The following is a 24,757-nucleotide window of genomic DNA, read 5'->3' on the forward strand; positions in this document are numbered from 1 at the left end:
CCATCCAGGACTTGTACAGGTCTAGGGTCAGGAAAAAGTTGCTAACATCTCTGCAGACCTCACACATCCTGCACACAAACTGTTTAGACTTAGACTTCAGGTCGGCACTACAGAGCGCTATTTGCAAAAACCAGCCATTACAAAGACACCTCAGACCCTGAGTATCCAGCTACACCGCTGTGTAACACAATAATAATATTTGCACTACCACAACTCAAAACCTTCGTTTTTTTTCTTCCTAAATGCATTACAGAAATGACACACTGTAAACATTTATTCATACCTAGTGTATACTGTGAGCATTGCAACCAAAGTCAAATTCCTTGAATGGCCACAATCATGGCAGATGCAGTCGATTCTGGAAATTCTCAAGGTTCCATCCTTTGTCCTGTCTTGTTTTCATCAACTGAGAAATTGTAAGACTTGAAACATCGCAGAGCAGTTCTTTTGATACTCACACAATGCTCCCACTGTGATAACAGCATCCTAAGGTTTACGGTGTCAAACGTTTAAAGTTTATGTGTAAACAATGCACCGTCTCAATTAAGGGTCTTTTGAAAGCAGCAAAGTTCTGGCTGGAATTTCTGACAAGGAAAAAATAACACTTATTAGACTCCTAAGTCTTTCCTCCTAGGAAAGACTTACGAGTCTTTCCTCCTAGATCAATCAGGTTAAATAGATCTGACTGTGATAAACCGTAAAATATCTTTCTTGTTGATGATTGTTTTTGTCTTCGGCACAAATCTTTTTCACATTTTCTTGTCTTAAACTTGGATAGTATATTTGTTATTTTAATAGTCTACAACAACACAATGGCTAAAGAAAAGAGGCGGCATTCATGTGCCAATACCTGCAGGGGGCTTGATAAGCGGTGGAGGGATCATGGGGACCACGATGGGCATGTTGCCATGCTCCTTGGTGCTGGGTGTGGAGGTGGATGGAGTGCTGGATGGCTCTGTGACTCCATTTCTTGAGTTTGGCATGGACAGGGAGCTGTTGGCTCTATCCGGAGAGCCTTCACTGCTCTCTGCTGAACCTGGGATTTTTGGCAACGTGTTTTCTGTACATAAAGAAAGATGGAAACAAATTCAGGATTTTCATGACCAATGGATGTATCTACTCCCTGCAAACTGTGCTGTAATTTCAGATCCTTAGGTTGAGAACATTTCAATCCACTCTTTTCTCTAACACACACACACAAACAGTGGCTTTTAACAGCGTGCTTATAAAAACTTACTTTTTGTGTGTGTGTGTAGCATTAAGAATTGTCGTCTTAATGCCAAAGAGAGCCCAACAGGTTTTACTTTCACAAGTGGAGCCTTACGGCTTTCGCCATAGTTCTCCGCTTGATTTATATGCTGGGACTAATTCATGTTCAATGGACACAGAAACGGCAAGGTAGAAGAGGAATAAAAGGAGAGAAACAGATGGGACAAAATGCTAAAAGGGAGAAAAGGTGATAGAAAAAGAGGAGAGGAAAGGGAGAGAGCAATACAACATCCTCTGAGTCTGCTTCTACACCTGCAAAGAGAGATATAAAAAGAACAGCAAAACCAACCGATAAGGTACAAACAACAAATGCCTTAGACTGAAGAATATACAGTATTATTTAATATGAAATGTATAAAGTGACAGCTGAAGATAATAATACGGGGTTTTCTGTATAGAAGTGCATCTGTAAGCACCTCAATCCAAGCACCTGTGGCTGTTTGTGAGAGTGCGCTTATGTATCCAAGGTTTATCCATAAGAAAACTGAAAAATAGTGGTTGTGAGGAGCTAAAGAAGTTTAAGTTATTGCTTAATGTCTGATCTTCAATAGATGTAATACTTTGATTATGCATTTAACAGAAATTAACTCAAAATAGAATGCCTGTCTATGAAAACCTACGCACGTCCTTGCTGCTTCAAAGGAATTCAGTGGTCTGGGCAGTTTGCTGCTTTGGAGAATATAGGCATGTGTTACCTAATGCTGAGCAGCAAGAGACATCAGCAAAGACCTTGGAGAAGCAGCTAATTGCTCTCAATCAGTCTAGGAGGGAGTATGGGGTCATTTTCCACAGATTTAAAGCCCATAAATTGCCAGAGAGAAAACATGCTAACAAGGCCAAAACATTTAGGACAATTGTAAATTCTCCTGAAAGTTTAAGCCCATCTCAGAATTTATAGAAAATAGTTAGGATGTTAAGCGTTATGGTTTTATGGTTATGACATCATTTAAAAAAAAAATACTAAAAGTATGGCTGTTTGGAACGCTTGCCAGGAAAAAAACACACTCTAATGATGACGAATGTTGGCAAAGTTACATAAATATGAACCATATGACTATTGGGACGATATGTTTTTGGACAGATATGAAAGAAGATCATAACCCTCTGTGTGTACCAAACTATTCTTGAGTTATCTATCTGACAGTAAAGCTTGGCTCAAACTGGCTCCTCAACAGGACCATGATCCCAAATACATCTGCAAATCTACAAACGGATGTCTGAAACAGAAAACAATCAGTGAGGTCAAATGGGTTATTAAGAGTCTAGAACTCAGGTTAATAGAAATGTTCCAGCAAATATCGACTAACTTTAATGAACTGAAGCAATTTTGTAAAGATTGAGCCAAAATAAAACACAAAATTGCAAGGTGAGTTATTGCTCCTAAAAGTGGTTCTGCATCATTTTGGATTATTGGGTGCAGCTTTTTTTTCCACAAAGAGTTTTTCCATTTCTTTGTTAAATAACAATAAATAGGCTGTGTGTTGTGTGTACTTGACATACAATAATAATAATTAGGATAATAATCTTAGAATTATTAGAATTAGAATTTATAATAATGTAGTAAAGGCTGGGTAATTCTTTTATATTCTAAAATGTAAACCCAACAATTGAAAGAGGGTGCACTTTCTTTTAAGCATGACTGCCACACTGTTCCTCCTGTGTTCTGTTTTTTTGTTTGTTTTGTCGGTAATTTTAGTTGCAAAAGATTTTAGTTAGGAGGTAAAAACAATTTTTTTTAATTCACAATATGATGTTTTGATTTCATAAAATGTACATTTATTGACAGAAGCACTTAGTAAGAGATTCAACAAAATTAAATTGCTGAATTTCAAACTGATTATTACAAAACTACAACAAAAAGTTAGCATTAGAGTAAGCTGAACGTAAAGCTTGCAGCCGGTCTCTGGGCTGTGTACCTTTGAGCGCTGCGATGTGCTGTGGCATCTCTCCGATCTCCAGGTTGTCAGCGTCCCTTAGCTCCACCTTGTCATAGCCGTACCAGCCCAGCAACTCATTCATGGTGTTCTCTGCAAAACTCTGTGACACAAACAGACAGGGGATTAAATTATAAATGCATTTTCCACTTAAATATATCAAATCATCAAACTAATTTTAATATCAGAGAAAGTTAACGTGAGTTCATATAAAAAAAATTCTGAATGGAGAATTTTATTTATTGAATAAAAAGCATTTTTCCAAACCCAGCTAGTCCTTTGGGAAAAAGTAATAAGAAATCATGAATGAAGTGCGATTAACCATATTTTTGTTTTAGTTTCTCTAGCCACCACACCAAGGCCTGGTTACTGCTTGACCTGTAGAAGGAAGACATCCCTTAAGCCTGTTTGACAGCATGAAACAGACTAAAAGATCTGAAAAAGCAACACATCATGCCCCAGTCTGAGGAAATTCAAGAACAGACCAATCAATGTCACTGACATCGATCTGTCTGGAAAGGGTTACAAAGTCACTTGCAAGGCTTTGGGACTCCAGGTAACCTCTATGACAACCATTACTGCTCACAAATGGAGAAAACGTGAAACAGGCAAGAACCTTCCTAGGAAGAGCTAACCTAAAAAAATTATTCCAAGACCGTACCAACGACTCCTCCAGGAGGTCACAGAAGAACCCAGAACAACATCTAAGCTACTGCATGATTCACTGGTCTCAGTTCTACCTTTGGACTAAAGATGATATTGGAAATAGCTTGATTTTGACTCAGTTTGCATTTAATTTAGTCTGTATTCATCGTCAGATGTACTGTATGTCGTGTATGTAAATATTTTTAATATTAAATTCCATGCATCAGCTTATTCGTCAAGTGACCCCCCCCTTGATTGTGATTTTTTTTTTAAGCAACATGGCGGGGTAGTTAAGTAGTGATCCAATTTCAAAGGTGACAGTAGTGCAAGAAGAGGAATCGTCTCACATTTGGAACGATATTTTGTAGACTGACGAGGTGTGCATCCCGATACATGTGGCCTTAAATTAACACAGCATTTCAGAAAAGGAACATTATACCAACAGTTAAACATGGTGGCCATGTTCAACAATGGTATTGCTCCAAAAAAAGTGAAACTTAAAACAAATCTTAGAAACAGTGAGTATAATTCAAAAATTCATAAACACAGCAGACATGCAAAATTATATTTACATTAAAAGAAACCTGAGAAATTAAGAAATTCTATTGGGAAATTCAATGCCTGCTGACCGCTGCCTGAAAGAGTGACTTTTGCACAACCCTGCAACATTTGGTACTCTAGGAAATGTAGTTTGTGAAGCACTTCTCATCACTTATGCTGTGAGACCACTAATTGTTAATATAAATATCGGCCTAAAGCAAACTTTGTAATTAACAAAAAAAAAGCGCTGATCCTAACATCTAAGAAACTATAAGAATAAAAAATAAACTAAATAAAAACCGAGGAGAGGAGGAGAAACAAGAAGCTACAAAATAATTGCATCAACAGAGAATCCATCCCTGTTAATAAAAATAAATCTATTGTTTAGGTTTATAAAAATTTCACGTTTTGGGTTGAAAAGAATCATTGCTATTTAACGATTACATCAGCTAGCATTACAGCCCAGATGTCCAGATACACATTTTAAAAGTAGGGTGATGGTAGGTGTGCTCCAATGGCACCGGGGTAGAGAGTACCACCCATGTGCGGAGGCATAAGTCCTCAATGCGGACTTATTAGTGGCTCATTTTTACTTTGTAAAAATGAGCCACTAATGCTGCAAAAAAAACATGAAAATATATTTTTTTTAAATGTAGGGTAACGGTGGTTCAGGAGCTAGCCGGTTACTGGTTCTACCTCGCTCTGACCGAAAACCACTTTGCCTGCTGCCAGTGGTCAGAGGACCCGGTGGTGCCGATGTATGGCAGCCTCGCTTCTCTCAATCTGCTCCAATGTAGCTCACCACTGTCTGTGTGTAATGGGCGAATGACTGAATGTAGTGTGAAGCACTTTGATGTATACAAGAACAGGCCATTTACCATTTAGAAACCCATGCAGGTAACAGTATTTGCTTCACAACACAGTCATTAAATGCTTTAGATCAAAGCTATAACGTGGCTGATGCATGTAGTCCATCAGCACAAGCATCTGTTTAATGAAGTGTTGCTGCAATAAGAGGTTCAGCTTTCAATTGACTATAAAGCATGAAAATGTTCCTTGTGAGCAGAAATATACTAGAGTAGCAGAAAAAATATTAGTCCCAGGTCATAAAATGATTAGCAGAGCAAATGTTAGAACAAAATTGTGCAAGATGGGTTATGATGTGTTTTCTGGATTCACCGTTCTGCAGTTTACAAGAACAAACCGTTAAAGGTTGATCTAAATGTATGCTATGTCTGAATAGTAGGTATATTTGTAAATAGAACTATATTTGTAGAACAATGCATTTATGGATAGAGCAGTAGGGCTGATTATGTGGTCTGGGTCTATAAAAAACAGCTTTTATAGACCTACAGATGCTAAAATGTCAAACAGCTTTCGTTAGATGCAGCATGAGGGTTAAGGTGGAATATCTATCACTGGAAAAACAAGGCTTATCATCGTTTGAGGTAATTTCAACACAGAGAGAAATCAAACATAGATTCTGCAACTAGTCCCAATCCCATCCCTCCACTCTTAGGGAGTGAACTCTATCCTCCACGATGCCAATGCTCACACCTACAGAGAAGTGATTATCAGAGACTATTGTTAGTGGAGAAGGTCACCTCCTTGCCTTCAGTCCTGACCCCAACCGTACCGAGCAGTTGTGATATCTCCTTAGGCAGGCTATTTATAAAACAGTGAGCATCACACACTCATTTGCAGACTTGCAATAAATGCTGGTTTAAGATTGGAATGTCATTATCTCACAGCAGTGAGTGACCAAGCTGGTGACCGGCATAAGCTGGAGGTGGCACGTTGTTGATGTTGTGTACGGTTCACCAAGCCCCTGTTTGCTAAACAGACTAATCCTTAAATCGACAATATCTTTTGTGTCCTCAATCATCCCAACCCAACAAATGACATCAAACATCAATAAATAGCAGAATAACCTCTTTGGCTAAATTGTCAAGCGTAGAGAACCAGTACACTCTGCAAAGATAATCTGTAAGTTCCAGAAAATCCATGTAAGTTCTCAAAACGTACAGGTCACGACCTGGACTGTCTCTGTTTTTTTTTTAATTATTGCCTAACCCTTTGGACTGTTTTGCATGCCGTCAGCCATCTTCATCTGATCAGCCACCATCTGCCTGTTCATATCTACATCTTTGTTTATTTACAATAAACTTTTTAAGCTCGAATCTCGGGTTCTGTGCAGATCTGAGTGTAACACCAGAAGGAGTCTCAGAAACTAATGTGTTTCTGGGACGTAACAAGCAAGTTTCTATAAATAACCTTTATATTTTAGGAAAGTAACCTTGGACAATAAGTTCTGGGAAAGAAATACGTAACGTTTTAGAAAGTTGCCCATAAGTTCTTTAGAGGTAACCTGTTTAGTTCCAGGAGAACGTCCTGCTAGTTTCAAAAACTAACCTGATAGTAGAGTAGTATTATGCAACTTTCTCTATGAAGACTTTGCGTTATTGTTTTTCAAAAAAAAATAAGGACTGATGAAATCGAACCAAAAGCCAGGTGAATTGTTTCATTCTAAAAGAAATTGCCATTACAACACTGACTTAAAAAGATTTGGTCAAAGAAAATCAGTGCAAGGTGTAGTTTCTCATTGTGCTTTCATAGGAAGCAAAGCACAGACAACATAGACCCTTATTTAGAACTACCTCTGCATATTTCAGACAGTCACAACACATGGGACTAAGCCTCGTTTCATCGGCACAGTGGATCAATTTCTAAACACAACAGAGATTTTTAACATGGTATATTTACTCCACTCACAATCTGCTATAAAGGTGCCTGTTATTCCAGGAAGAATTCAGTGAAAGCGTTTGGAGGGAACTATAAACGAGCAATGACAGGTTTTATTGATCACTCGTCATGAAATACCACTGTGGGAAGATGTAGCAAATGAACTGTGGCACAATTCTAGTAAGTGACAGATTACAAAAGGCATCGTGCTGAATGTGCAGTGTGATTTGAGACGACATTATACAAATCTGTGAGTTTTCTGCAACTTGGATTGCGTTAAATTTACAGTTGAAACTGGATGATTACACATGTATGAGAAAACGGCGTCTCTCTCTTCACTGTATGACGCTGAATCAAAATAAGCTTTTCCTGTTTTAAGGCTGGTTAGGATTAATAAATACTGAAGAAAATGTAAAAATCATTCTCTGAAAAAATCCCTATTTTGTTATGTTTGCCATTGAACAAATTGTTTTTGGTAGTCCTAACAGATTTAAAACAAGATACATTTTAGTCTGATTTAATGTCAGACAGCAAGACAAAAATGATAATTTTTTTCTTTTTACAGAGTTTGTAACCTTCTTAATGGTTTCTACTGTGGATAAAATCTACTCAAATTCCTTATGATCTTTTTATTCTGCATGCTTTTTTGAAAAAGGTGTTTGAAGGTGTGAAGGCTGCTAATGATGACAGCTCCAGTAAAAACACTCCTTAAACTATGATGAATGACAGCAGTGCTCTTTCTGCCTTAAGCTTCCTGGAAGTCAGGTTTACTTCCACATGTCAAAGTTTGGCTGTGACAGCAAGCACAACACAACATCGCTGTCATTTGCAGAAACTCTTTCTGGGGATGTTGTTGCAATAGCATGCAAATGGATGAAAGAAAAAACAATATTAGACAGAGAAAGTTTAATAATTATAGTTCTATCTGCAATAGTCTCATCTTCCAAACATTAAAAATATGGTATTCTGTAATCTTTGAATACAGAAGAAAACTAAAGATGCAAAAATATGAAATTTGCTACCAGCAAAAGCTTTATTTTAGTTTTTGTTTATTCTAAAAAGCAATCAATTTTAATCCCACTTAAACTGTTTTCAAATTTTGTAACTTTATACCCACCAACTACCATGGGTTTTATAAGAATTATATGTGACAGACCAACAATATAATGTTCAATTATTTTTTTACACAAATAAAAACCTGAAAACCCTTTTTAAAAACATGTTTTCCTTTTTTTCCACTTCAGTATGCTGCTTTGTGCCGGTCTGTAACTCAAACGTTACTGAAGTCTGTAGCCGTTAGGTGACAAAATGAGGAAAGGTTCAAGAGGTTTAAATACTTTTGCATGGCACTGTAGTTATATGATATAAAAGTTATTTGTAGTGGCTAATTATTTTGTTATTGTCCCAGTTAACTGTCTTAATTATTTAAATGTTAGTAGAAATTTCCAAAATTTGTCATGACTTTCCAAATACGCCACTGTAGCTGTTTTAACAAAATATCAGAGTTAAATGGAGGAAGCACAAGTGCAGAAATTTGTGCAGCCGTAAAGGTGAAACCTTAAGTAGAAAGTCCACCTATTGAAGGAAGGAGTCGGAGCATAACCTGGGCCTGAATGTACTCTAGAGTAAAACGGATATAAGCTGTAAAGTAACCACACGAGGAAGACAAAAACACAGCATCTTTGTGTCTCCCCTTCCTTCCTGCCACCCTGTCTTCTCTGTCACCTTACTACTTTGAGAAAGAACAAGTTATTAGGAGCGCAACCCGATCCTTGTTGGCGACTCTTCAAAGCAGTTGCAACAACTTCTCGGCTGTGGGTGTGCGGAGGCCAACGAGGCACAGAGGCAGCTACAGATGTATAGCTATATCTGCCCTTTTGAGCCTTTAATCAAAAATAAATGGCTAAAATACCATTTTGACGTAATTTTAAAGATTCCATGTGCTCAAATGTACACCTGTGAAAAAGAAGGGGAATATAATCTCACATTTTTGCAACAGATGAGGTTTGCTTCGTGGTTGAAAAGCTCCACCACAAAGATGCTCAGAATAGAGACGGAGATAAATGTGTAGAATTTGTACTGCAACAAAATTGTCCGCAATTATTTACTGCCAGACCTCTCAAAAGGGTATTTTCTTACATCTTTCAGAAAACAGGCGTTGATCAAAAACATGTAAAAGGTTTTCTTCAACAAACAGCTACACAATGCTAAATTATTGGGAGTGTACAGTGTCCTTTCCTCATTAGGACAGCACTTAGTCTTCTGCTGTAGCAATTACAAAACATTGGAGCGTAAAGAAACTGGATTTTTGGCCATTCTTCTTTGCATAATCTCTCTAGATCAGGGGTCTACAACTTTAACAATCCAAAGAGACATTTCTGTCCATCTAAATAAAACTCCTTTATATCCACAGATATTCATGACAATTAAAAAAATTGAGTATTTCAAATTTTTGATAAATGTCCATCCATAAACTATACCCGCTTAAACGTGCAGGGTCGGGTGGATCATTGCGTGAGAGGCGGGATTGTTGTCATTTTTAAAGAAGCACTGTTTGATTTAAATTTTTTAGCAAAAAGTGCATTTGGATACATTTTCTTCTTTGAGGTGTCATTTGTGGAAAATTGTGTAAAACAAAGCTCATAGTTTCCAACTCAATGAAAAGATATTTGGATCTAAAATACGTATATTACTGATATTACGTGTAGTTGTGTTGTTATTACATGAGAAAACTAAAAACCTGCTAAAACCTGCATTTTTTTTTTAAATTTATGCTTAATATATTAGTTAGTTCTTTATCACATTTAGCCAAATTTAATAAGAACTATTGTGGAAAGTCCAAAGAGACACTTTCTATTTCAGAGCCACAGGTTGCAGAACCTAGCTTATCTAGAGCTCTTTTGTTTACAGCTCGCTCCACAGGTTGTGTTTCATATTCAGATTTGAGAACTAAAAAGGCCATGGATGTTTTGGATCATTATCCTAATATTGGTTAATCAATTTTTATCCCACCAGCGGTAAGCACACAGGTGTGCTGGATGAGGTTTAATGATCACGGAGCATGGGAAGAGCGGCAGGATGAAGACATGACAGGAGCGATCATGGTTCAGGGTTGAAGGTTTTCAATGAATACAAACAAAAAAAACATTAACATAAAATCAAACGTACTATAACAAAAAAAAAAATATCCATTGAAATTGAGTGTCAGTTTCCATCAGCTTGTAGACTTCAATAACAGAAGCAGGAGCTGTTCTTAAAACAACATGTTTTACATTTAGGGACTAAGAACCTCTGTCTGGAGGGAAGAATCTGAAACTCACTGTGAAGGGGAGTTTCCGCTGTACCTGCCTGTTGTACAGGAATATAACCGATTCCTGGGACTCTTCAATCAGTCACGATGACAATTTAACTATCTGCTGTGGGGAATTCCTCTGAAGGTTGCATGTCCGAACCATGTAACCAAGGAAAAGGATAAAAGATTAAATTAAAGCACAATAAAACATAGCCATTTTGGTTCAATCAATGTCAAAGTAGCAGAGAGCCAATGAAAGGAAATTCAAATACGCAAAATCTTTTTATTTTCATCAGATTTCTTGCTGCAGCGTTGTAGAGAAGCTGAACGCTTTGAACTGCATTTTGTAGACTTATTAACGGTGAAGAATTACAGTAGTCCAGCCTTGAAATAACAAATGCGTGGGCAAGTTTTTCACTGTCACTCCTGGACAGAATATTTCTAATTTCATCAATATTCCGGAGGTGGAAGACGGACATTCTAGAAACATGTTTAATATGGGATTTAAATGAAATGTCTTGATCAAAATAACACAAAACCATCCACGATTAGTGATTTACAATTTATCTTTCAAAGACCTTAGTCTGAAGATGAGAACTTCTGTTTCATCTAAATTTAAAAGAAGATAATTTAAAGTAATTCAGGTTTTTATGTCTTCAAGACATGCTTGTAGTCTAACTGGTTGGATTCATCAGGATATGTGGATAAATATAGTTAAATATCATTAGCATAACTGGAAATTTATCTTATGCTGTCAGAAAAATCCACCAATTCTCTTCAGCCTAAGCACCGATCCCTGTGGTACTCCATAAGTAACCCTGTAGTTTAAAGTTGATGTATGATTCACATGAAGAAAAAAACATTTATTCTATCTGAACTTTTAGGCACCCCCACTGACAATGGTGCGGGTACGACGCGGGCAACACAAGGGACCCAAAGTCATTAAAGGCAGTATGTGGACTCACAGTAGCCACAGTGCATTGTGGGTCCGGTTGCTGAGGCCATGCGGCACTCCAGAAAATTCCACAAGGTTTTGATTTTGGCCGCACTGGTCATGTAATTCCCAGTGCCAGGGAATTACATGAGCCAAACAGGAAGTCAGATGCCATGTTGTAATAATTTATTGTGTATTTCAAAAGAAAATAATTCTGGAAACTCACTATTTTCTTTCTTTCTTTTCCTGCACGCATGCGTTCGCTTGTAAATGTGAACATTACTTCATGACACGGGATCAAACATCCCTAGCATCAATAATGAGGGAAAACAACGAGGCAGTGCTTGTACAGCCGAATACGGCAATTGTTTATGAGGCACTTCCTAAATTTTTTTTTTTTTTTTAATATTGCACTTTTTTTAAGGGATAAAGAAGTTGACACATATATCTTGATTAATTAAGAACAATGACTGAGACAATCTGCACTAACCCTACATAGATTTCCAAGTATATTGAATGTGTGTAAGATTGTTTTTTACTAGTCTGTTGAAAGCATGTTTTCGTGCCGCTTATGCAATTTAATTTCACAAGACAGACTTTGCATGTTTTCTTCCTTTAAAAAAAAAAGGTTTTCAAAATAACCTAGATGATTAGAAGTGTCCTAATTTCATAGTTCAGATGTTTTCATTACAGATGCAGCTCAAAGATTGATACTTCTCAGGCATATTTTCAGAAACTTGTTTAATATAAATATGTAATATTCTGCTTCCACACATTTCCCCTTTGTTTCCATTCAGTCTGACCCAAACATAGCCAGCAGGGCTTGTGGTGATGATGATGGTGGGAATCGGACACTTTGTGGTGAGAAACCAGAGCAGGTTACAGATCACTGTGATAAAATTCCAAAATCCACACGCCAACTTTCCCCCATTGCTTCCCCCTCGTTTTCACTCCCCTGCCGCCTCTCCCACTCCTCTACTTTCATTCCCCTCTACTTTTCTTGATACTTGATCCAGCAGAGAAGCTCAGGTTACAGTTTTTACAGCTTAGCCAGCCCAGCTCCGTATACATTCCTTTCTCCCCTTGTTTCTCAACCCACTTCTCGGCCTTTCCTATCCCCTACATGCCCACTCCTTCTTCTGCACAACTACTCACTGGGGCTTATTTTACCCATGCAGCCAGATGAAGGAAACACTGTCAGACTGTTTGCTTTGTCGAGGGAGTATGATCCCTCAAACGGGCACTTTGTGAATCTCTGTGTGTTTTTTGTCTCTTAATTTGGTCTGAAATAGTTATGTTTTGAGAAGAATACAAACTTGACCTCTGCTTTGTTTAAGCAAAGGAGCATCAAATCTTTCTACAGAAAATTAATGCAATAAAAGTCACTAAACGGAGTAAGTTAGAACCCTGCTGTAATGGTTCTTTGGTTTATCTCCTAGTTTATTAGAATTTTGATTTTCCAGGTTTCACAAGTTAGATTCACTAAAGTTTCACCGTCAGGTGTTGTCCCCCAGCCTCTAGAAACAGCAATTATCAAACCACTGTTGAAAAAGAACAATTTGGACAAACTATTTCTGCAGAACTACAGGCCCATCTCAAACCTCCCTTTTATCAGTAAGATTACTGAAAAAGCTGTGTTGCAACAATAAAACACCTTCTTAACAACGACCAGCCACTTTAATGTTTTCCAGTCAGGTTTCCGTGCTCACCACAGTACAGAGACCGCCCTTATCAAGGTGTTTAATGACATCCATATAAATGCAGACTGAGGAAGAACCACAGTGCTAGTATTATTGGACCTTAGTGTAGCATTCATCAATCCATCCTGTTAGAACGCCTGGAGAACTGGGTCGGCCTTTCTGGTACAGCTCTCTACTGGTTTAAATCCTACTTAAAGGACAGGGAATCTTTTGTGTCAGTAGGTAACTTTACATCAGAGGTGACATAAATCACCCAAAGGGTCCAACCTGTGTCCCCTCCTGTTCAATATCTACATGCTCCCTCTAGCTCATATCGTAAAAAATAACATCAGCTACCATAACTATGCAGACGACACACAGCTCTACATCACCATGTCACCAGGTGACTATGAACTCATTCAAGTGCTGGCTCAGAAGAAATTAATGCATGGATGTGCCAAAATTTTCTCCAATTAAATAAAAGTAATTATTTTTGGATCAATGGAGGGGCAATCAAGAGTTAGTGCACAGCTTAAGTTGTTTCAGCTAGGAACCACTGATCAGGCCCGAGATCTGGGTGTAATGATGGACACTGGCTCGAACCTCCAAAAGCATCTAAAGACAATTACAAAGTCAGCCTTTTACCATCTGAAGAACATTTACAGGATTAAAGTACTAATGTCTCAGCAGGATCTGGAAAAACTAATCCATGGGTTTATCTTTAGTTAAATCGATTACTGCTACGGTGTTTTCACAGGTCTCCCAGAAAGTAAATCAGAGAGCTGCAGCTGATCCAGACCGCTGCTGCCCGCGTCGTGACTAAGACTAAGTAGAGCACATTACCTCAGTTCTAAAGTCCTTACACTGGGTCCCTGTATCTCAGAGAATAGACTTTAAAACACTTCTGTTAGTCTATAAATCACTGAATGGCTTAGCACCTAAATACATTACAGACTTGTTATCAGTGTATCAACCCTCCAGACCATTAAGGTCTTCTGGTTCATGTCTGCTCTGAATACCTAGAACCAGAACCAGCATTTAGTTTTTATGCTCCACTTATCTGGAAAAACTCCCAGAGGACTGTGAAAATGTTGAAACCCTGAGTTTCTTTAAATCAAGGTTAAAAACATATTTGTTTAGAGTTGCCTTTAAAAGTTAATGTGGTTTATGGTCCAACTTGTCTTATACTGTATTGGATCTTCATCTACTGTTCCAATGCAATGTGCTTGCCTCTGCAATGTTTTTCCTCTGTCTCTGTAATGCTTTTTACTCTGTTTGTTTTTGTTCTGTTCATGTACAGCACTTTGAATCGTTTTATTACTGAAAAGTGCTTTATAAATAAACTTGCCTTGCCTGAAGTAACATTACTGTATTGGATGAGTAGCTGAATGGATGATGAACCCAACTGTAGCCTTAAAAATAAAAACACTACAGTGTTAATGAGCAGACTTGGCTGGCAGTTATGCTTGTCTGATATTGTAGCACAATATTCCCTGCCAGTGATAGAATAAAAGAGCAGTTTGCGTTGTATGAACTACAACTACAAAAAACTGTCTGTAGCAATACATACAATACAATACATACATGTGATTTTCCAGAGTGGGAGGCTACATTCCCTAAAGTTAAACATTATTTTTATGTACTTAGAGATTACTTCATAGAAATAAAATGTTTAATTTCAAAAATTTGTAGTTTACTTTCCAAAATTCAGAGGGTATTTTCTAAAACTTACAGGTTATTTTCAGGAACCTACAGGTTACTATATAGAATTTACTAATTAATAGCTGGAATTTTTATTTAACATGTTTCATAATCTAAAGGTTACTCTGAGTGGAACTTAGAGGTTACTTTCCCAGAATTTACAGGTTACTTTTGTGGAACCCCGGCATTACTTTCTGGAATTTACAGGACACTTTCTAGAAAGGCAGAGGTTACTTTGCCTGACGTTACAGGAAACTTCCCTAGAATTTATAGATAATTTTGAGTTACTTTCTGGAACTTATAAAGTATATTCTAGAACTTAGAAGGTATGTTACAGGAGTTTTTACCTTATATTTTGGAATTAACAGGTTATATTCTCACAATTTATGGGGGACTATTTAGAATTTACATGGTATTGTTATGAAACTTACTGTATTGCTTAAATTTACCAGGGACTTTTTCTGGAACCTGTAAGTCATTTTTCTGGAAAATACTGGTTACTTTACCACAGTTTACTTACCCTCACCTTACAGAGGAATATATAGAGCCCACAGGGTAGTGTCCGGAAACGCCCAGTTTAATTTGCAGGAATTAACATACAATTTCTGTGGAACCTACCAGTAACTTCCATGCAAATTGCAAGTTATTTGACAAAAACTTAAAGGGAAATTTCTAGAACTAATATGGTGACTGTAAGCTTTGTCTGTTCTTGTCCTTTTATCTTCAAATGTAGTTCGGGTTATATAGAAATAGCACCTGTTCACAGAAAATTATGTCACAAGGCACTTTACAAAACAAACAGATTCACTCTAAAATACTGTATGTATTCAATATAGCCCAAACAGACAGGCAGAGGTGGAGTTATAAAATAATGCAGTCAAGATCAGTTAATTATGTCAACTGGTAAAAAGTTTTCTATTTGAGGAAACAGAGCCAATTACATCAAATGACTGACTTTGCACCAATCACAATGCCTGAAAGAGCATGGGGTGATACTGGACAATGATAACTATGTAATAATCCGTGAAGCTGTCCTCTATGTTTCACATGAGACTTTTATTAGGCGCCCGCCTATGCATATACTGTAATACTTTTTAGGGAGCTGAAGAGTCTGTTTGGATCAGTTATATTTTCTGCTATTATCTAAAATGCAAACTTATTTCAGTAGTTATAGAAAATTTAATGTAAATATAAATATGTTTAATTAAGCTTTGAATTAAGATAAAAAAAACAATAAAAAATACCACTTCAACACCATTGAAACAAATGGGTTACATCATTTATTATTTTAATTAGTAGTGGTTTTTAACTGAAAGTCACCAGGTAAATTGAGTATGTTTTATGTACAACTTTTTATCCAGTCAGCCTTTAAGTAAATACACCCCTGTTAAAATGCCAGGTTTTTATGATGTAAGGGAAACTAAATTTAAGGAATAATTTAAAAAATGTTCAATGTGACACATAACTTATACAGAATTACATTTTATGAGATGATAAATATAAAACCAATCCTGTGATGGACTGGTCAGGGAAGCTGTCAAGACAGTAGTCAGCAGTCTCCTGTTTTGTTTATATAACTAAACTGAACGCTAAGATCTCTCAAAACATGGTTGGTGAATTTGTTTTCATTGGATGAAAATAACCCTAAAATGTTAGGCCATAATTCAAATTGATGTTTGGCACAAAAAAACGCTCTCCACATCAATGAAAGGACACCATGCCCACAGTCAAATATGTTGATGGCAGCATCGTGATTTGGAGGTACTGGCATTTGGAAGGAACTCAATGTTTTTCTCAAGATGGATGAATTCATGAATAGTTAAAAATACCAGACAGTTTTGGTTCAAAATAGGCCCTAAAAAGATGAAGATGGATTTTACTTTTCTGCAACACTGAGCCCAAATCTACTTAAGAATGACTACATGAAAATTGAATGCAGTTTTGGAATAGCCTAGCCAGAGATGAGAACTAAATTCAAGGGAGGATCACCTACAGAAGGCTGTGGACAAGAGGTTTCTCCCTGTTAAAAGAGAGATTTCCTTTCTACTGTTGCTACATGCATCATTTGTATGAGGGATTGCTGCAGAGTCAACGACTCTATAATCATCTGTCTACTTTTGCTGTTTTGACACAGTTGGCTAAGTCTCTTTTGAGGAAAAACCTTTTACCAGTGGGAATAATAAATTGAACTTGACTAAATTTTTTTATAACTAAAATTTAACTGGAATTTATGTAATTGACTTTGAATTTTTCTGTGTGCTTGGAGTGAACTATGTATTTTTAACAAAATGCCTTGAGATGACAGGTGTGGATCGGCACCATATTAATACATTGAATGAACGCTGTATTGGAGAACTTCTGCAAGGTAGAGTGGGCAATATTAAGTCATAAAGTGGGATACTGATAAAAGTCCCACCAAAGAAGAGAGAAGTAGTGAATGTTTGAATCCATTATGCAAGTCACAGTAATAAGCAACAAACAAATGATCTCAGGGCCTATGAACAAACTCTAAAAGTATTTATACTGAGGGACGATAACGACTGACACATTGAAGGTGATGTAATTTGCAAAACTAGGACCGGGTGTGAGAGGGATAGTAGCATTATGAGTCTAAACTAGTTTAGGCTTTTTTAGTGGGGAGTGGTGGTTAGAGCATAGTACTTGGGTCCTGGAGGTTCTGAGTTCAACTCCCACAGACTGCCACTCTGGGTCCCTGACCCTAAACAACAGATTGCTCCCTGGGCGCCGCACAGTGGCAGCCCACTGCTCCCCAAAGGGATGAATTAAATGTAAATGTAAAAGGAAATTCCTCCATTGTGAGATCAATAAAGTTAAGTTATTATTATTATTATTATTATTATTATTATTATTATTATTATTATTATTATTATCATTATTATTATTAAAAGTGTTTTACGCTTATAATATACTCGTTTATAAGATTTGTAAGGCAAATTTAGCAGCCAAATAATACAAATGCTAATTGACATTCCAGTTTCTTAAATAAAATCTGTGCAAAAAAAAAATTATTTACTGGTGTGAAAATTCTGTTTTTGAAAAATAAGGAGATTCACAAAACAAATAGCAGCAAAAAATTTTGATAGATCTCATTATATTTTGCAGTGTTTTTTTAAATACTGAAAAAAAAGAATAAAATAAGATAGTTCAGGCCTAAAATCTATTGACAAATAACCAGCATTTAATAGTTTTGTCTTACACAAATTCAGAGATCTGACAAAAGAATAATTATGCCCTGGTTGACTTGTTTCCTGCACCTGAAACCTGATCAAAAAATGATTTTCAAAAGGAAATATGAAGGAATAGAGGGCAAGATAATACTCTGAAAAAATCCAGACAGAACTGACGCCTGATGACAAATTATACCGCTTCCATCAAATGAGATGTTTAACTGACATGTCACGGCTTCAAAACACATCATAAAACATGTCAGTTCTCTGAATTTTGAACGATGACCCGTGTCGCAAAACATCTATCATTTAAACGCAGTAAAAAAGGCAAACCTGCAAAAAGCTAAAAAAAAAAAGAAGAAAAAAACATCCCTGAATGATGACTGGCATCATGCAATCATATGGTCAGTGTGATGAATTATCATCAGTTTGACTTCTATTTTATTTGCAGCATTTTACAGCGTGACAATGACAAAACTGGAGGAGGGGAGAAAAAAACAGGATTTGTGCCACAATCTGACCTCCATGCGCCAAAAGATCTGTTCATAAATATGTTTTCCATGTCAAACACTTCACTTATAAGGTATGAAAAGGAGCCTCACCTCTAGTACACATCTCACCGCAACCTTTCTTTCTGTCATCAACAACAAAAGGATCAGAGCAGGAGCGCCTCCGCAAAGTGGGGATGAAGTGGTCATCTCTGGGTGGTACTCCAAACCCAGAAGCTGTTTTGAATTTTCAGTCTTATTCTACTTCCATCTACTATGGTATGGTGTGAAGGACACACAAGACTATCCATCCATTTTCTAACACGTCTATCCCTTGTGGGGTCGCGAGGGGTGCTGGTGCCCAAAAAAAATTAATAAACGGATCAGATGATGTATCAGGTTGTATCGCCATGGAGGGGCCAATGAATGACTTTAATTTATTTATTTTTATTTATTTATTTCTGTCTTCTATCTGTGCATTAGTATTGATTACCCACTCCCCGTATATATAGTTATCTGAATAAATCAGAATATCATCGGCTATTTTTTTTCCAGTGTGTTTCCTGACTTTGGCAACATGAACTCTATGCCTTATGAATCTCTTGGATTGTTAAATGGAGTTTGCTTCAAAATCCAGTTTTTCCTTCCACTCAACTTCCTATTAATATGCTTGAAAGCAGCACTCAATTACATTTTAAAGCTTACTCTCCTTGAAGTTGTCAACTTCAAGCCTATAACAATCTTATATTACCAGTTTTATAAGCCACAACATGGCGTTCTTGCATTGAAACCCCCTTTTTGGGGTCTAAATGATATTAACATAAATAAACCTCAAAAGATATCAGTTTGTTTGTAATGAATGTTTATAACACATTAGGGTTGCTTTTTGATTATTTTAAAGAAATTAACTTCATATTCTGGTTTATTGAGATGCACCTGTATAAGAAATACCTATGATCTGCTTGTGTCGTTCCTCTCTGTCATCGGGATCAGGAGATTCCTTTGATTTTTTTTTTAAATAATACTTTTATCATAAGATACGTAAAAAGTAAGAAAAACTCTTTCAACACATTTTAAAGCTTGATGTACTGGAATTTTGTGATAAAGGCGCTTTTTGGCAGCAGGAGTCAAAAACAAAGCATCCTCAATATGAATGAAATCCACAGTATTTGTCCCCGTTTTTACAGTACCAGAAAAATGAGCGGTGACACATGCGCTTTGGGAACGACACACACACACACACACACACACACACACACACACACACACACACACACACACACACACGTACGAAAACCTTTTATTCTTTCAGCCTGCAATAATGAAAAAGGAACAAAAATATACATCACTGCAGTTATTCTCGATGGGATCACCTGCACATCCATCCCCTACATCAGAGAAAACACCGGCTGCCCCTGCGTCTCCAGTCAAATGTGTACAAACAATGAGGGGATGCAGACAAAGCGGGCTGCTTCTGCACACACACACGCAGACGCGCGCACACATAAATACCAAGAACATTTTCATGCTCCACAATGAACCACACGGAGCTCAAATATCCCAGCGTGCAACCAGTCAAAGAATACAAACCGCTGAGAGAAACAACGCGTGGCTGAACGAGAGGAAAAAAGGGGAGAGGCTGAACACAATGTGCTCTCATCGACAGAGCGCGTAAAGAGGCGCACATCTGGATCACACGCCTCTGGGCAGCTGCTCAACGCTCATACACACACACAGACCCACACACATACGCATAGGCGAATGCAAACCCACGCAGAGCTGCAAAAGCATCACATAGACCAGTGTTTCTCCCACATTGATCTCCTAAGTATGCACACTGGCTGCGCTCCTTAGTTCCTGTATGTGTACTATAATATTAATAGTAATAGTAGACGCACTGTTGACGCCTTCACTGACGCACTGGATTTTCCATTTATTCCGGGTGAGCCATGAAAGGCAGGGCGCACAAACGGCATGGTTATGACAGGCGGCATTATTACCCCCTCAGAGTATTCCTTCAACTTAATAGTGGAAGTGAAGCAGCGAGCGTGTGCCGCATCCATTGTGCCACGCTGCAGAGGCTCCCGTTTCAGCGTGCAAATGAAAAAAATAAAAAATAAAACAATTTAAAATGTGCAAACATCTTGAATTAAAGTTTGGCTGCCGCGCAGCAAACTGCACAAAGGTTCAGGCAAAATCCTCCTCAGAGGGACAGCTATTGCTCTAACACAGGCACACTCCACGCGTAATCTCATGCAGCTTGGCACAGAGCCTCTTTACCTTCATCTCTTCATTTATTTCCCTTTTCACCGGGTGCGCTGGCTTGCGGCTTCTTTTATTTTCCGGAGGTCTGCCCTCTTTTTCCATCTCTGCCATGTTTTTCTGTGATACTTCTGTCAATATTTGCGGTGAGGTGGGGAGAGGAGGAGGAGGGGAACGCGCGCGCGCGCGTGTGTGTATGTGTGTAAGAGAGGAGAGAGGCAGCGGCAGCTGTTTACAGCCGCCACACGGCGGAGGTCCTGCGGCTCTTCAGCGGCCCGAGTGACGCCGGGGATGCCGCCGAGGGCTCGCGGTGCACAGCCGAGTCAGCCATCTTCTGCGCCGTATCCTCCGCGGTCCGTGCGCCGGTGCTGAGCCGCCTCTGTGAGTCAAAGGAGAGGTTGAGTGAGGGGAGAAAACGAGACAGGGGGAGGGGCGTCGGCTGAAACATTATATGACGCGCTGATGATCAGAGGTAGGCTATTTCTTCTCGCTTTCCCGTGGAGCGCAATCAGAGCAGCCCCATCCACTTAGCGCACAATCCGTGCGCTGCAAACAGGTGCGCACATGCACACCATTCAGCAAGCCACTTCAGCAGTCTGCTGCTCTCATTTTGAAACATCAAACCTCAAGTTCGGTGCGTTTAAGGTCCTCCATTGTAACTTCAGCTGGATCAAAGTGGATTTTTTTCCCCTTACCAATGTATAAGAAGTTACTAATATTAGAGAGAGGTGTAAAACTTTGTCAAGCTTAAAATAAAGTGTCCAAATTGCCCCCACTGTGCGATTTATTCCCTTTCTGTACATCCATGGGATAGATGCATTTTAATACAGTAGAATATATATAGTTACATTATTTTAGTGATACTATTCATAAAGCAAAAAAAAAAAAAATCATTACACCCCAGTCATGTGGCTCAGTCATTTATTTATGTTGTTCTTGAAAATCATGGATCACAGCTTTGGAAACTCAAAACTCTGATTCTCAGTAAAGTTGAATAACGCAAAAGAACTATGACATTGACTCTTAATACAGAAATGTCAGACTATTACAAGTATATCAATGTACTACATTGTATGGACTCAGTTGTGTGTCAGGACTACTGTATGAATTATTGCATCAATGCGGCGTGGCACGGAGATGATTAGCCTATGACAATGTGGAGGTGTTGGAAGCCCATACTCACAGAACCTGCAGGGTTACAGTACGTAACCAACATTTTTCTTCATAGGTGTGTCTCTCATCTTTGTCTGGAGAATACGCAATATTCTGTATGGGGTTTATACCAAGCCGGTTTACTGGCCAATGAAGCACAGTCGCTAGAGAAGCTATTCATCCTTTAGTCAGGATAAGCATGGTTTAAGTCCTGCTGGACATCCCCATAAGGCTTATAAGCAACGGAAATGGGCTTTTTTTTTTTTTCTGCTGCACAGACTTTGGACTTTATTGAACATAGTGGACCAACACCACTCCCCAAATCCTCATTGACCTTTAAAACTTCACACTGGACCTCAAGGAAGGTAGATTCTGTGCCTCTCCTCTCTTTCTCCAAACTCTGGGACCTTCATTTCCAAATGAAAAGTTAAATTTACTTTTCAAAAGTCCACACCTTGTGAATCTGCCCCAAACTCTTGAACAGGCTGCAAATCCTGCCAAGATTGCCGTTATCTGTGTTGATTCAACAGAGCTTCAACACCTTTCTTCAACACACGTTTTCCTTCCACTTAACTTTCCATACATACAACCTTCTGCTGAACGACTGTCCGGTCAGCAGTCTCTCCCATAACTGTATGTGTTGTTATAAAAGAATTTCTTTATTAAAAATCCTTTTTTTTTATTGGTCTTAAGGGTTATAAAATCATAATTTTGAGTTTTCCATTAACTGTAATCCACATTCATCAAAATGACAAAAATAAACTCATAAAAAATATCCCTCTGATTTAACCGTAATATAATAATTCAAATTTTTGTGTTGAATTATAGAAATAATTGATCAATGACATTTCAGTTTATTGAGATGCACCTGCACAGACACAAGAATCAGCAGGTCCATAGGTTGGAGATCATACAGATCTTAGAGATTGTTTTGACTTGAATATAACTCTGTTCAACAACTGCTCCTTCCAAAGAATCAATGACTGCAGCAAAACCATCCATTAATTCACAGGGAAAACATTTTTGTGTAAATCAATTACAACAGCAGCTACAGTGCTGTAAGCAGATCTTGCACTATTGCCTTACTGTCCAAAGGCTTTTCCTAAACGGTCATTGCTTCGTGTCATGAATTTACCTGCTGCAGCTGCACGCCGCCTTTTGAATCACAATGAGGAAAGCGTCTGAGAGTTTAGGATGAGGCTGCTCGTGGCAATGTGACACCCATTTCAGCCGGAAAATCAGCAGGAACGGGAGCTGTGAACCGTGATGCAGGGTCAGGGTGAGATGACTCTTCGAGTGCCTCGCAAAACCTGCAGCAGGACAACTTCTGAGTCACAAGATCCTACATTCAGAGTGTTTCAGCCACTTGATTAGGATTCATTTAAATAGGGAATTCTTGCTTTTGGGGAGGGCTGAATGCAGACCTAGCCAATATATTCGTACCCTTTGCCACCCCCCCCCCCCCCCCCCACACACACACACACACACACACACATTTTTGTGATGTGACAACCAACAACATCAATGTATTTTATTGAGATTTTATGTGATAGACAAACACTAGCGGGAACGAAGATGATGCATGATTTTCAGTGGCCTACTTTTGACAAATACAAATCTTAAATGTGTTGCATGCATTTGTATGTTTTGCCCCTTTTACTCTGTTACCCAAAAATGGAATCCACTGCAAGCTGTTGATTTCAGGATTACAGCTAATGCAGGGTTCAGTTATAAAATAATATCCCAGGCTTTGAACGTCTCACTGGGCACTGTTCAAACAGACTGGTATAACTTTGCTACCTTAGCAACCAGTACAGGAAATCGTTACTCCCTCAAGCCATCACACTGTACAACAATTGCTTCTGCCTGCAGTACAGATGCTTGTTTTATACAGTGAGATGCTTCTTTGCAGTTAACTCTAATTCAAGCAATAATTCATCTTCCAGAAATGGTGTTCATCCAAACTTCGTACTTCTGTTTTTAATATTACTTACATTTTACAGAACATTGTTCATAGTATTTCTGTTGCCGTTGCAAAAAAAATTACCCGGTAACAGTGCATCTATTCTATTGTCCAAACATAGAACAAAAATTAGCAAGCTAGCATTGATATTTTTAATTTAGAGAATAAATCAATTAGTTTTCAGTAGTTTGTTTTGTGAACGGAGGAAGCAGACGGTCGTGTAAGATGTCCTTGACAGTTCACTAACAAGCAGACGCAGAAGGAGTCAATAAATGCATTGTTTTCTGTGAGGACATTCACCAACACACTGTGGAAATATTATATTGTCACAGTTATTGTGTTACAGGAACTGAAAGATGAGGAGCTTCACTTCTCATAACTTCGGCTGTTCGGTTAAAAATGGTATTTACTGGAAAGGAGGTTTTTGTCACTTGGTATAGAAAGTCTGCACGACATGTAAGATTGTATTTAGAAACAAGCAGGGAAACCTTTCATAACCTGTCTCATTTTAAAACTGGAAATAAAATCTTAAAAATATACATTCATTTTATCACATACACAAATAGCTATTAGAAAACATATTATCTTCAAATTTTATTCCAGCAACCTTGTATTTCAAACATTTAATTATAAATTAATTTCTCTTATTCTTATATTCTGCAGGTTTCACCTTATTGGTTCTTTGTGGAAGTGGGTTTGAGTTGCAGATGTGGCTGTTTACATTTTCTGACTGATTAAATTAAGTCTATTTATTGATTTCTAGCTCAGTATTACCAACAATTATTAGTCTGGTTTGGGAATTTAGAGAAACTTTTTAAAGATTTGCACAACTTTTAAAACATCCTAAACTCAATTTGCAATGTGAAAAGTTGTAAAGTATACCCAGGACACCCTTGTTGTAAATGTTCACTATCACTCTTGTTGCTATCATGTTGTCTCTTGCCTTCAAACACTTGATCCTGCCTAAA

General features: G+C 38.0%; 1 protein-coding gene across 4 annotated transcripts in view; it reads right to left on the minus strand.

Moving 5' to 3' along the window:
- Positions 1 to 21,124, minus strand: part of sobpa (sine oculis binding protein homolog (Drosophila) a) — an 88,788-nt gene extending 67,664 nt beyond the window's left edge. For 3 of the 4 annotated variants that reach the window (XM_012861550.3, XM_021315936.2, XM_021315935.2), the window contains exon 1: positions 20,693 to 21,124. In XM_012861550.3, the coding sequence (XP_012717004.2) occupies positions 20,693 to 20,788 (96 nt within the window). In that variant the 5' untranslated portion in view covers positions 20,789 to 21,124. The remainder of the gene's footprint in view (positions 1 to 20,692) is intronic. The other variant, XM_012861551.3, reaches the window with a different exon arrangement.
- Positions 21,125 to 24,757: the final 3,633 nt, after the last annotated feature.

The sequence above is a fragment of the Fundulus heteroclitus genome, unplaced genomic scaffold (assembly GCF_011125445.2).
Source record: "Fundulus heteroclitus isolate FHET01 unplaced genomic scaffold, MU-UCD_Fhet_4.1 scaffold_55, whole genome shotgun sequence".
Taxonomy (NCBI): Eukaryota; Metazoa; Chordata; class Actinopteri; order Cyprinodontiformes; family Fundulidae; genus Fundulus; species Fundulus heteroclitus.